At 41.9% G+C, this 13,250-nt stretch overlaps 1 protein-coding gene across 36 annotated transcripts in view; it reads left to right on the forward strand.

Moving 5' to 3' along the window:
• Positions 1 to 13,250, forward strand: part of SVIL (supervillin) — a 635,411-nt gene that overhangs the window by 499,034 nt on the left and 123,127 nt on the right. For all 36 annotated transcript variants that reach the window (XM_085631809.1, XM_085631813.1, XM_085631820.1 and 33 more), the window contains 2 exons: positions 1,288 to 1,424; positions 9,722 to 9,869. In XM_085631809.1, the coding sequence (XP_085487935.1) occupies positions 1,288 to 1,424; positions 9,722 to 9,869 (285 nt within the window). The remainder of the gene's footprint in view (positions 1 to 1,287; positions 1,425 to 9,721; positions 9,870 to 13,250) is intronic.

The raw sequence follows: 13,250 nt of genomic DNA on the forward strand, positions 1-13,250 counted from the left end.
ACTGGCCTTGTTACTTTGTCTTATTTCATGTAAAAGAGTATCTGCCGTTAGCGCCCTAGACATCATGGCATGAGTCTTTGCCCCAGAGGGGGTGACATTCACCATTTTCAGGCGGACCAAGGCTAACACCAGGTCAGTAATTTACCCTTCTTTTGAAGGCTCTCCCAAACTCTGTGTGGTAAGATGACTTGAGGCCTACGAGGAGATGACGGCAGAGATTACACCTCCGGGTGAGAAACAGCTGCTGATTGCTCTCAGAAAACCGTTCAGGGCCGTCTCTTCTCCCTCCATTGCCAGGTGGGTAAAATGGATTATGGCGGATATATATTCATTGCTTTGGAGCTCACTCAGCTAGGGGGCGATAACCTCCAAAGCCATTCAAGTGGGCAGTAGATTGGAAGACATTATGAATGCAGCGTATTGGTCCACAGAATCCACCTTTAAAAAGGTTTTACTTTAAACCAATTTATGAGGCCACATCTTTGATGGTAAGTAGCTTTGAACATGCATAATCCTTGCCTCCAGGCCTGACCTAGAATAAGAAATGTCCTCGTTATAGTAAAGGAAACTTTTAGTTCTATTAAGGAGGATTATCCCACCTGGATCATATTGAGAATGTTGCCCTCCTACTGGGCTGGATTACAGGAGGTATATTTCTTTCAAGACTATCATTGATGGAATCCTACCACCTGTGATTAACAGGAAGGATCACATTTGATGAGGTTTTCCTCATTATGTGTTATTGTATGGGTTTCATTATGTGTTCATATACCGTAGGCTCTGATTCCAAAACGGAATGAGCTCTTGTGAATTAACTTCCTACTGCAAAGAGGAGGAAGGACTGCATGCATCAGGTGTGTGTGTGTGTGTGTGTGTGTGTGTGTGTGTATATGTATATATATACACACACACTGTACTACTGTTGGTTAACGGTTGTTATGGACACTTACCAAGGACTTATGGGAGTTGTAGTGTGGACAGTGTTTGTTTAACTTTGAAACTGCTGCTAATAAAAAGTGAAGAAAGTTGTGCATAATCCTTTCCTCTTATCCTTACTAGAATTAAAAGCTTCCTTTACTATAGCTAGGAAATTTCTCATTGTAATATTTTCCAGTTTGAGATCAAGTGACATATGACATTTGACCCTGAATCTTTCCATTAAGTGATATGTCACTTCCCGTGTCAATAAGGTCAAAGGGTGTGTAATCTCACGTCCTCTACCGCTGGCATTTTGGTGACTCGAAATTCATGGATTCTATGAAACCTTTGCTTCATCTCTTGTTTTAGGGAGAAGACACGTCCAGACGCGCCTAGTGGAACCCAGAGCGTCGTCGCTGAATAGTGGAGACTGCTTCCTGTTGCTGACTCCACATTACTGCTTCCTGTGGGTCGGAGAGTTTGCGAACGTCATTGAAAAAGCGAAGGTCAGTGGCCTGCAGAGATTAGGTCTGGCAGCGCTTTCCTTTTGCAAGTAAACAAAGCCTCCAGATGGTGATTTAAGAGCCTCGGGCGGCAGGGATGGGATGAGTGCACCATATAAGGCCAACAGAGGTGTGATTTATTGTCACTCCTGCAAGGAGCTTCCGCCAAGTTTGTTTCCCCCGGAGAAGAGACGAAACATGCATTATAAAAAATGTCAAAAGAAAAATGTCTCTAAATCAGGCTGCGTTTTGTGTGGGGGCGCCGAAGTGCCCCGTTTGTTAAAAGTATTGTTTTACATCTTACAGTAAAGCCTTCCCGAGGGTGTCCTGAATTCTGATATTTTTCCAAAGGCTCGATCGAACCTTTGAATATAGTAAGTCCTCGCATTCTGTAGTCCATGACAAGCCTTCTAGCAAGACGGGATAAGCACTGATTTGGTCACTCACACATGAAGCCAAAACACTTGCCACATTGTCCTCCCTGGCTGCAGTACCACACCCCACGTACCACGCACTCTGCCACGGTGCAGCCTTGTTCATTTAAATAAGCTTCGGTGCCTTGACGGGGTATATAAAGCGCTATACAATTGTGATTACTTGTGCATGCAGGTTAGTCTACATTAGAACATAGTTTTTCACTTCTTAGATGCATTTTTACTGCTGTTGCCCTGAACTCGTCCATAACCAAATTGGGAAGATTCCTTGTCTAGTTTGGGGTACTTGTAATGACAGAAAATGGTGTTGTGCATTCGCTTGTCCCAGGTTTAATCCATTATGTAAAATATTCTGTTTTTGTAACATACTTGCGCTTTGAAAAGATTGGACTCGGCATACGACTGCCTTCAGTTTCTTTTTTGCCAAAGTCTTCTGAATGTACAGCATAAATCTTTCAATTTACAGCCCTTTTCCAGACACTTCTCCAGCTGTCTTGTGTTGCAGACAGCAGTTAAGTGCAGTACTCCACAGGGCTTCAAGTGCGCCGGTTTTAAAGAATAACTACTTCCAAATGTCAAATCGTTTTTGTTAGATATGCTTGAGATGTCCTCTGCAAGAAAGGGCTGGGCTAACCACTCACGCTAGTCTGCTCTGATTATTAGAACAGGAATGGATTTATAAAAAATAGTGTGCAATCACTGCGTGCAACATTTTATTAAACAAATTGTTATGAATATATTTTGACTTCATCTTCATGATTGTTTTGACACCAGATTTTCAGTGTTTCCGAGTGGGCAGAATCACTGAACTGCTCCTTGCGTGGCATGCCAGGCATGGTATGGACTGGCATGCCGTCCTCGTTTGTATATCCAGGGAAGGAGTCCGTTTCCCCCTGCACTCCGCACCAAACCAGCAGTAATTTTACTTAAATCCCCACTCAGGATTTCCCGCGCTCAGTATCTGAGTCTGAACAGCCACGCGGTGACCTATGGAATGGGCCTGAATGCAGAGGCCAATCCAGTTGATTGCAGGGGTGAAAGGGGGAGGGGTGCGGGTGTCGGCATTTGTCTCGTTTCTGCACTCAATTTAATTAAAAAAAAAAATAATAATTCAAGGGCACACAACTTTTCTTTGGCACCCGTTGCCATTGGTTCTACTTTTCAAGCTCTGTCAATGGCCCTCAGTCAATGGTGCTAAAGCGAAGGCATTTCACACATGAGCACTGACTTGTCGGTATTTTTATTTAACAAAATATTCAAGCTCTGAATTTAGAAAAGTATATTCTCCTCTCCGTCAAAGGTTTGGGGTATTCAGAGTTTCAGGGATACTTAGAAATAAAGGTGCTGCTGGAAAGCATTCACAGACTGGAAGCTTATGTGGTCAGAGCACCTAAATGTCACTGTGTCCAAATATCATGGCTGCGGTCTAGATTACACCTCAAGCCTCTTCTACCGCCCTACTCTTCCTGTTTCATTATTTCACTCTTACAGGTTATTCATTCCTGATTTCCCCCTTAGTCATTGTTTTGTGTCTTTCTAAAATTTCCTTCTACCTTTCTCTCTTGCTCTGATCAAATTCTGATGAAAATCAGTAACTTCCTAGCCCCCAAAATGTGTCCCATTGCCCACCTCTTGAAACCACTGGGACAAGTTCTCTACCGCAGAATGTTTTTTCATTTGCCACAGTGAGCGCTCTTAACGCAAACACAATTAGTCATTTTTTTCTGTTACTTCTACAACACACCATGTTTTCCATTTTCCATTTTTTTTTCTAGCTCCATTTTTTTGCTAGCATCTGTAATAACTCCACATTTTATTTCAGATTTATCTTAAAGGGACCATTTTACACATTTATGTATGTTCTGGCATTTTCTGGCCTGTTTTTTCATTAGCTCCCTCAACAGGTTTTTCTTGGAAACGTTTAACATGATGTTTTGACCCAAACATTATCTACACTCCTCTTTTGCCCATATTTTAGTACTTTCTAATTTGTGACCTTATAAAACCGCAAACTGCACTCCAGTCTTAAATTTCTGCTACTCCTTTGTCAACAAAGCAACACGTTCAGTATTTTATTCCATTTATTTTTTCCTCTTAATCTATGCATCAAATACTAAAAGTCAACCGTTGAGGAATCTATGGCAGGCATGACTCACTACCTCTAGACGCTCTCTCCCAATTAAAATTTGAGTAGTTAAATCTTTGCATCCTTAAACTCACGGTTCACCTAGTTCTTCCATCAAATCTCATCTCCAACTAACTAATTCCTAACTCCTCCCACCCCCCTCCCCAATCGATCCATTCATCCAGCCTAAAACGGAGGGTCCTCTGTATTTGCTACAAACTGCCCAACCTTTAAGGGGAGAACTTTTTTAGCATACGTTAAGTACCAGTTTAACATTGTTTGGTAACATTTTCTTCTATAATTTCATCGCAACAATGTAAAAGGTTATCCAGAGTCTATGAATCTTCATTTCAGATGTACCTTTTTGGATAAATACTTTTTCTACCAAATGAAATGCTCCAAACAAAATTTCCATAATTATCTTGTAAAGAATGCCCATGTTGTGCGTCACTTTTCCTTATGTTAACTTTTGAAGCATTGCCAAAAATGCTCAACTATTGTGACTATAGCTTGAATTCCAATACCCAATGCTTTTTTTTCTTTTTGCCCCTCCATCCCTGCGGCTATAATTTTCCACATCAGGCACAGTCTGACCTCACCTTTATGGTTCCTTTTTTTCATGCTTCTGATGGAGCGCAAAAACCCTAGTAACGGAAAACAAACGAACCCGTATCCTCCCTTCAGCAGACCAGACGTCACACTAACTCATTCACACATGCAGTCATTGGTGGGGCCCATAACACCAACACTCACCAATCCATTATTCCCAGCTGGACTTCAATAATCAATGCCTCCCTTCAGCAGGGAATGATGCCAGACTCTCTAAAAGCCGGCCAAGTCCTCCCCATCCTGAAAAAGCCATCGCTGGACCCAGCCTCCCCAGACAACTTCAGGCCCATCTCCAACATCCCCCTCTTAGCCAAAGTGTTGGAGAAATGTGTGCAACAGCAGCTTAGTCACCACATCAACAACTTCCACCTCCTTGATGACTTTCAATCCGGATTTAGACCTGGGCACAGCACAGAAACCACCATGCTTCACATAGTCGATGATGCCCTCCAAGCCCTCGACCAAGGCAAAACTTGTCTCCTTATCCTCCTGGACTTATCCTCGGCCTTCGACACAGTCCACCATGAAAAATTACTCGAACGCCTCAAACTCAGAATGGGCTTAGATGGCACTGTTCTAGATTGGTTTAGTTCCTTCCTCCGTAACCGGTCACAGAGATTCCTGATTGATGGCAACCTTTCATCACCATCGCCGGTCACAGTTGGAGTCCCCCAAGGATCAACCCTGTCCCCCACCCTCTTCAACCTCTACCTAGAACCGCTTACCGAAGTATTGCGCGCAGCTAACATCTCCTATCATATGTATGCCGATGACACCCAGATCTACATCAAAACCTCTTCTCTCGAAGAGATTATCTCCCTGAACGAAGCCCTGATACTCACCGTACAATGGCTCGCATCCAACCAACTTAAACTCAATGCAAAGAAAACAGAATTTCTCCTGATCTCCCCTCCCAATGCCAACTTAGAGATTCAATCATGGATCAAGGCTATTACAGCCTTAAATTGCCCACCGACCATTGTGAATTCGGCTAAATCCCTGGGCATTACCCTTGACACAAACCTTAACATGAGGGACCACATAAATTCTATGGCTAAAACAGCCAGATTCCATCTGAGCTACCTTAGGAAATTGAAACCCTTCCTTGATGCCCACGACCTAAAAATGGCAGTTCAAGCACTCGTCATCTCCAGACTGGAATATGGCTGCTCAACCCTCTCGGGCTTACCCAAGATCTCCCTGGCACCTCTAAAAGCCTGCCTCAACGCGGCTGCCAGACTACTGACTGGCACTAGGAAATACGATCATATTTCCCCACACCTGAAAGCTCTCAACTGGCTTCCCTTGGAGGCAAGAATACAGCTCAAACTAGCATGCATCACGCACAAAGCTTTACACTCTAACTCCCCCGCATATCTGACACAGAAACTCACGATCTCCGGAGGAACCAGAAACTCCAGATCCGCCAGGGATTTCCTGCTCCAACCTGCACGTTTTCGGAAAAAAAAAACGTACAATCGGGCCTTCTCAGGGGCTGCTCCACGAATATGGAACTCTCTCCCACCCCACATCAGAAGAATCCCCTCACTGTCTCACTTCAAAAAGGATGCCAAAATCTTCCTTATGGGCAAATTTCTCGTCTAACACTACCTCAACTACTTCTTTGGCATAGCCTATGACGGCCCACTACCTCCCCCCTAACTACCGGGTCTCCCGAAACACCAGAATCTTGGGACCGGGTCAGAATTATTGAAAATGTACTCTGTAAATATGGTTTGTCGCTCTTTGTAATCGGTTATGTAATATGTAAATACATGCTTTGTGTATATATATTCCTGCACTATACTGCTACTTGAGCTGTAACTGGTCGACTCTAAATCTGTCTGTATATTGCTTTGCTCCCCTGTAAAGCGCTCTGATACCCTAACGGGTCAAGTTCGCGCTCTATAAAACACATAAATAAAATAATAAAATAAAAAATAAATAACTATTCCACAGTCTGCACACAATCAGGAGGGATGAACGGTTCAAGCGCTCGGCATGTGAGGGGGAACACCTTATAACCTATATGGAAAGAAAAATGAATTTGCAACAATATACATCGGTACCCCTTCCACCTACAGATCTCATTCCTAATCAAGGCACTCCTCCCACAATGATCGATTAATCATTTAGTTGGATTGGTTGATGGTGATTTAGAACCAGCTAAAACACATTTAAGATTTAGATCTTACCTTCCTCAATAAACCACAAACTCATTATTTTGTTAATCAATATCTGTTTATCTAATTTTCTGGAAGATTTCTATTTGCATTTGGAAATTTATATCAAATTTCAATATATAGCACAGAACATCATATTTACCTAATCTGGTTATTTGGAGTCCTCGAAGTCATTGGTTCATATTGCAGTCAGTTGTCAAACTTCAAAGTTCTTTGCTCATCACACTGCAGTCTCAATGGATCGGCAAAGACCAGAGACGTGCAAGCATCTGTCAGTGCCCATAGAATTAGGAAAAGTTCGCAGTCATCAAATAATTGGGCAGCATCTGGACCATCTAGGATTCAGGAAAACGCAGCAGTCACCCTAAGTAGTAGAGTTTGCATAGCGTCACCGTCGTCATCGGAAAAAGCGGTTGCAATAAGGACGATTAGCGATTAGCCATAAGCGATTTGCCATTAGCGATTTTCTCTATTCTACTGTGTATTTTTATACTAAAATCAAAGCAAGAAGATACATTTTGTTTTAATACGGTCGTGATTGGTTGGTTGAGATCGTCCGATTCTAAAGTTTGGGTTTTTGGTACAGTTCAAGGGGGGATGTCACAAGTTCATTTAAAGTCAGTCCGTTCTGGTTTACTGTGAGTCTATTATCTTTTGTCTTGGCTGTCATCCCACAGAGTCCTTGCTTGGGTAAACGGAGATCAGGGTTCACGACTAGGTCTGGAAGACTTTGTTGCTTCTGCGCACTTCACGCCATGCCTCATGGGACAGTGGCCACTTCGTAGTGTCGCGCCCGCGGCCATTTTGAGTTTTAGGCCCAAACGCCAACTTAAGCGAAACAAACACAAAAAGTAATTAATGCATAGAAATAATAAATCTAATGTTAACCCCCTACTAATCCCTCTATGTCCTGGAATTGATCTAGCGTATAGCGACATTTTAAGCAATTATATTCACCCTTTTAGTCCTCTTCTCGGCCAACATTACAAAGACACCACAAAGCAACATATATCATGCAATATTCTATTTATTACATATACTACTGTTAGTATGCGTACGGATTTTAGTCAATAGTTATTTAGCCATGCAATATGTAAATCCCACATGTAATTCGAATATTAATAATGTTGATTAATAAACATGCACACATTTAATATTAATAGATTATTCGACTAGTATTTTCATGCAGAATGGGGGAGGTATACAAAATTTTGTACTACCCGCTCCATCACTTCATATTTCAGTAAATTCATATTCATCATTTTCTCTACTTTGACAGCGTATTCCTTTTTTGCCTTCTTTGCCACTGCTGTCAGCATGTCCCAAGCCTACCTGACAAAAGTGCTCCTCGAACTGTAGAAATTGCTTCATGGAGAGGAAATTAAATCATGAACCATAACTTAAACACTTTGGTCTTTGGTATACATTACTCATTTTGGTCCTTAATAGTCTCCACGTTTGTTATTGTTAACTGATTGATTTTTATATAGTGCTAATCACCGGCAGGTCTCTAAGCGCTTGAGTTACCAGAGGTTGTCATGGGTCCATGGTACATGGCCGTATAGTATGCCCATTAAGCCGTGTCAAGTGCGTCTTTGAACAGAAGCGTCTTAAGCTGTTTTCTGAATGGGAAGAGTGCCAGTTCCTTGCGCAGGTTTCGGGCAGTTGATTCCAAAGTTGTGGGAGCTGGTTGGAGAATCCTCGACCTCCGTTGGATGAAGTTTTGTAGCCTGGAGTGGCCAGGCGACAGGTCTCGGACGAGCGCAGGGTGTGACTCGGAACATAGTTTTTCAGGCGTTCTTTAATATAGGCCGGGGCTTTTCCATGGATTGCCTTGTGGGCGATACAGAGGCCCTTAAATCTAGCTCTGTTTGATTGGAAGCCAGTGCAGTTTACGAAGCAGGGGGGGGGGAGGGGGTAGGGGGGGGGGAGGGGGAGGGGGGAGGGAGGGGGGGGGGGGGAGGCGTGGGCCCATCTTGGCAACCTAAAGATGAGTCTAGCAGAGTCATTCCACACCACCTGTAACTTATTAGTCAACTTCTGAGGGAGACCTATGTATAGGGCATTGCCGTAATTCAATCTGGATAAAATTGTGGCTGATACGATCGTTTGCAGCGAGGCAGTTGAAAGGAGGGGGACAAGTTTTCGCAATTGTCTCATAACCATGTATTTCTCAAGGCAGCTGTCTATGTATATTTTGAACTTTTTGCTTAGTTCTCCAGATCCTTCAGTTAATGTGTGCTACATGTTGCATTTTGTCTTCCAACAGGCCCAGACTTCTCTTCTTAATTTTTACTGCCCAGTCTCCGAGCAAGCCTCACTGTGTGCTGTAGATGGTATTTTAGACCACAACTGTTTCAACTTATCCAGCAACTCTGCAGAAAATGTATTTCACTATAATTGTACGGCATCTACCTAGCCAGATGGTCAATGGAAAACTTTGCAAGTAACTTGGAAATAAAAAATTGTAGATCAACAGTGTTTAGGGTTGGAGAAAATGATAACAATCGGAGGCAGACCCTAAAGTATGCTTTAGATCAATACTAGTGGTCCTAGATTTTAGACTACATGTTTCTCAACCAGCTTAACCTCTTCTTTCAGAGAAATTGGTGGTTACTAGAGCTGTTGAAATCCCCATGCTATAACGATGCTCCTGGAGAAGGGATGTGCTGAATCGGCAGTCATTGAACTATATCAATCGTTCAGTTTGAGCCTTCTTAACAGGCAGCACTGACCATGTTCTCCTCCACCCCGACACAGAATATAGAGCACTAACGAAAACATAGTTTATCTACATCTAAAAATGTTTTGACTTTTCACAACAGTAAAGCAGCTGTGTTTAACGGTCTGTGCAGCTTTCTTTTAAACAAGATTACTGTCCTGCATTTAATTTCACTCCATAGCTACATTATGTGATAGGTCTTACTAAAACAGTGACTTTTTTTTTAGGCTTCGGAGCTTGCAACTTTGATCCAGACAAAGAGAGAACTTGGATGTAGAGCTTCCTATGTGCAGACCATAGAAGAGGGAATAAATACCCACACTCATGCAGCCAAGGAATTTTGGAAGCTTTTAAGCGGTCAATCAGAATACCAAGGTAAGTTGTAACTTAGTATTTTAGCATTGTCTTCACTTTGACAGCGCATGATTGTTTTCACTCTTTTCTGGAGCAAGTGCCAGGCCTTTTTGGAAGAAGTCTGTTTTTTAAGGTTCATAAGATTTTGCTTAAGGCACTGTGGTCCACAGCATGTGTGCATGATTGTCATTCATTCTCGCCCAAAGTGCATTCTAAACCTCTCTCCATGCTTTTTCTGCTGATACTGCTGGTGTAGTGTTTTGAGGACATAGCTTCTTTTTAGAGAGGATTCCTCTTGAGCAAATTGCATCTGACGTCTGAGAATAATTCGGTACGAGATTGAAAGATTTAGAGGAAGTTTACTTTTTTGTATGCATAATTTTTTTTATAGAGCCACAATACAGTTTAAATCACAGTGGCCCATCGACAACGGTTTAAGCAAATGGGTTTCCATTATACAGCTGTTATTGTGTTGCAAAGATATTTCTGAAAGATCCCCAATTGCTAGTTCTGGTCAAACAGTCGTCTAATGGGAACATAACTGAAGTTGCTCATCCAGCACAATAATCCTGAATACTCTGACAAAATGTAATATGTCTTGCCCTTCAACCAACCCCCTTTCAGACCAACCTCTATGTAACCTATGATTTTAGAGAAAAATTGTTTGGATTTCTTCACGGATTTAACAGCCTCTTAGTCTGGTTGTTGCTGTTATGCAAATGGCTAGGCAATTCTTCCTATTTCTTTTTAGTGTTTTTCCCATTCCGTTTTATAGTTCTGACTCCGTTAAGAGTATAAAACGCACACCTTATCAAAAAAGGAAATAACATATTAGTGGCCACTGGCGTGTCCCAATCTAAACACTTGTCACAATCTATCATTTCATTTGTGAAGGTGGAAGCCAGAATGCCTGGGTTGTCACTTAATGGAGAGGTTTATTAATCTGCTCTACATGAACATCTAAGATTCTCATTGTTTCCTCGAGACCTTTGCAGAAGATTCCGCACTATCTGCTATTGTTGCTGCTGCTGTTGCTGCTTTTGCTACTGTGCTAGTGACGTAGTTGCAGCCGTTACAACTTGTGCTGTGGTTCCTATTGTTGTAGCTGTGGTTCCAAGCTGTGACAAACTAATGTGGCTGCTGCAGTCCTGTTGGTACCTTAAGGGTCAGATGTGGACCTGATGCATTCCATCTGCTTTTGCAATTTAAAATGATTTGTTACTTGTTCATCTCATAGATAATGGTCAGTTAGTTCCACCTTTTTTCTCTTGCATTGCGTTCTGTTAGGTAAGTGGGAATCGCGGATTGTCTCAGGCGTCCCTGGACTGTTGAACATTTCATTGAAATGTCCTGCCAAATTTGAATCAGACATTTTTGCCTCCCTTGTCTTTTTTTGCCATAATTCTTAGATCTACTCTATTCCAAGAGACTAATCTTACTATGGAATATTTTACCAGTGTTTTGTCCACCCCCCCATTTTTGTTTTTTTTATATGCACAACAATCGGCCTGCCAACACAATTGTTTTAACTAGTGTTTAATTTTCCTTTCACAAGTACTTTTTATTAGCACCACAATTAAGGTTTTCATTTTCTGTATAAAGAAATGTCTTCTACATCTTCCAGCACCCTCTCTTGACACTATGGTTTCTCCTTGCATGATATTTGTTCAGGAGGTCTCTTATAATGCATTCATTCTTCCATCGTGGTGCCTAAATTATCCCTGTCAGGCCATAAACTAAGTTTTAATCTCCCATTCTGTAGCATTGCTATATGCAATGATGTTGACTTCCATATTATCCTTTTTCTCTTGTTTGCAAGGAACTTTGGCTTCTCTTTAATTTCCATAGACAATCAACATGTTAAAACTTGGTCTGTTCTGCCATGTGTAAAATGGAGGTAGGATTTTCTGCTGGTTTAAAGGGCTATGTGTCAGAAGGGGGAAAAATTGTACACCAGATAAGTGGTTTCAGAAAGTGCAATCAATGGACGTTTTGAAAATCACTTGCAGTGGTATGATGACGCAGATCATGAGAATGGCAATGAGAAGCAAGTAATAAATTGTCACTTTGTTTGCATTTGGGATTTCTAGACCGCTCTAGAATATATAATCCCCCATTGGCCTGTCCAGACCCATTTGACCAGATCTTGTCATTTTTAGGTCTCGCCTGACCCAGCGCATGCGCTGGTCTGGCGAGACTTATTGAGAGGGCTCCAAAAAGTGCTACCAGGCCAGCATAGAGCTACAGTGCATGTGCGCGGGGGTGCGCACCGCGGTTACTTTCACGGCCCGCTTTGATGTTTGAACGTGATCAAAGCAAATAGGTCTCGCTTTTGGGACCTTACAAGTATTTAGTTTTGCAACTGTTTCATAGCTAAACACTTATACGGTCCCAAAGGCGAGACCTATTGGCTATGCCAATGCTTGTTATTTGGGATGTCTGTTCCATTATATGGGACACAAATAAGTCTTGAAGTCCACATCCATCTCACGCCATAATCTATATTTTGGTCCAATCATGGTGCATATAAAAAGTGAAAATACTAGACAATACATTTGTAATTGGGGAGGGGTGGGTGTAGATCATTGAACTGTTTACATGCTCTGCTTGCAAAATAGCTGATTCAATTACATGACAATGAACTCTCTGTCCTTAAAGACCCGTGTCATTTTAGTTGTTTTTTCTTTACATAATCCTGTGAGTGTCAAATAGCACATTTGTGATGGGTAATCCCAGAAATCACACATTTGAAAGTGAAGTCAACACTACTTAGCCTTGCCTGATTTTTATTGTGAAACTGTTTCAAGCAGATGTTCCAGAGCTTCTAGATGGTGCATAGAAGTCTGGAGATCGCAGCAGTGTTTAACCACCAGAGACACTTGTTAGGCAAAAGTATCCGAGATTCACGACAAGCTAAATTGCTTCAAAGGGAAAGAGTTTAATTTCTAGCAGCTTTTCCTCCTTATTAAAAAATGGACCTCACAGCAGTCAAGAGTAGGACCTACATCCACTGGAGAACGTCGGCATTCCAGACCACGCTTCAGTGGCTCTAGTAATTAGTAGAGGCTTGAGTACATATCTTGTGCCCAGTAAACTTCAGGAGAGTTCTGGGTGATCCTTAAAAGGCTACTCTATCTCTTTCAAGTATTCGTTTGTGCCTTCGGATACTTACTAGAACTTTTCCCTATGATGAAGTGTCTTAAAACACTTGGAAAATGGTCTGTCGACATCATTGGAGTAGGCCACAATGGTAAGATTCCCCATATACAGTTCAATTACAAATGTTAAAGACCCTTTAAATAAGTTGAGTGTCTGCTGACGCACATTAATCCATGAAACATATGGCGATAATTGAAGTTTTCTTTAATTGAGATGAAACTGCACTGCCAGAATGAGCGTTTA

The sequence above is a fragment of the Triturus cristatus genome, chromosome 10 (assembly GCF_964204655.1).
Source record: "Triturus cristatus chromosome 10, aTriCri1.1, whole genome shotgun sequence".
In the NCBI taxonomy this organism is placed as follows: domain Eukaryota; kingdom Metazoa; phylum Chordata; class Amphibia; order Caudata; family Salamandridae; genus Triturus; species Triturus cristatus.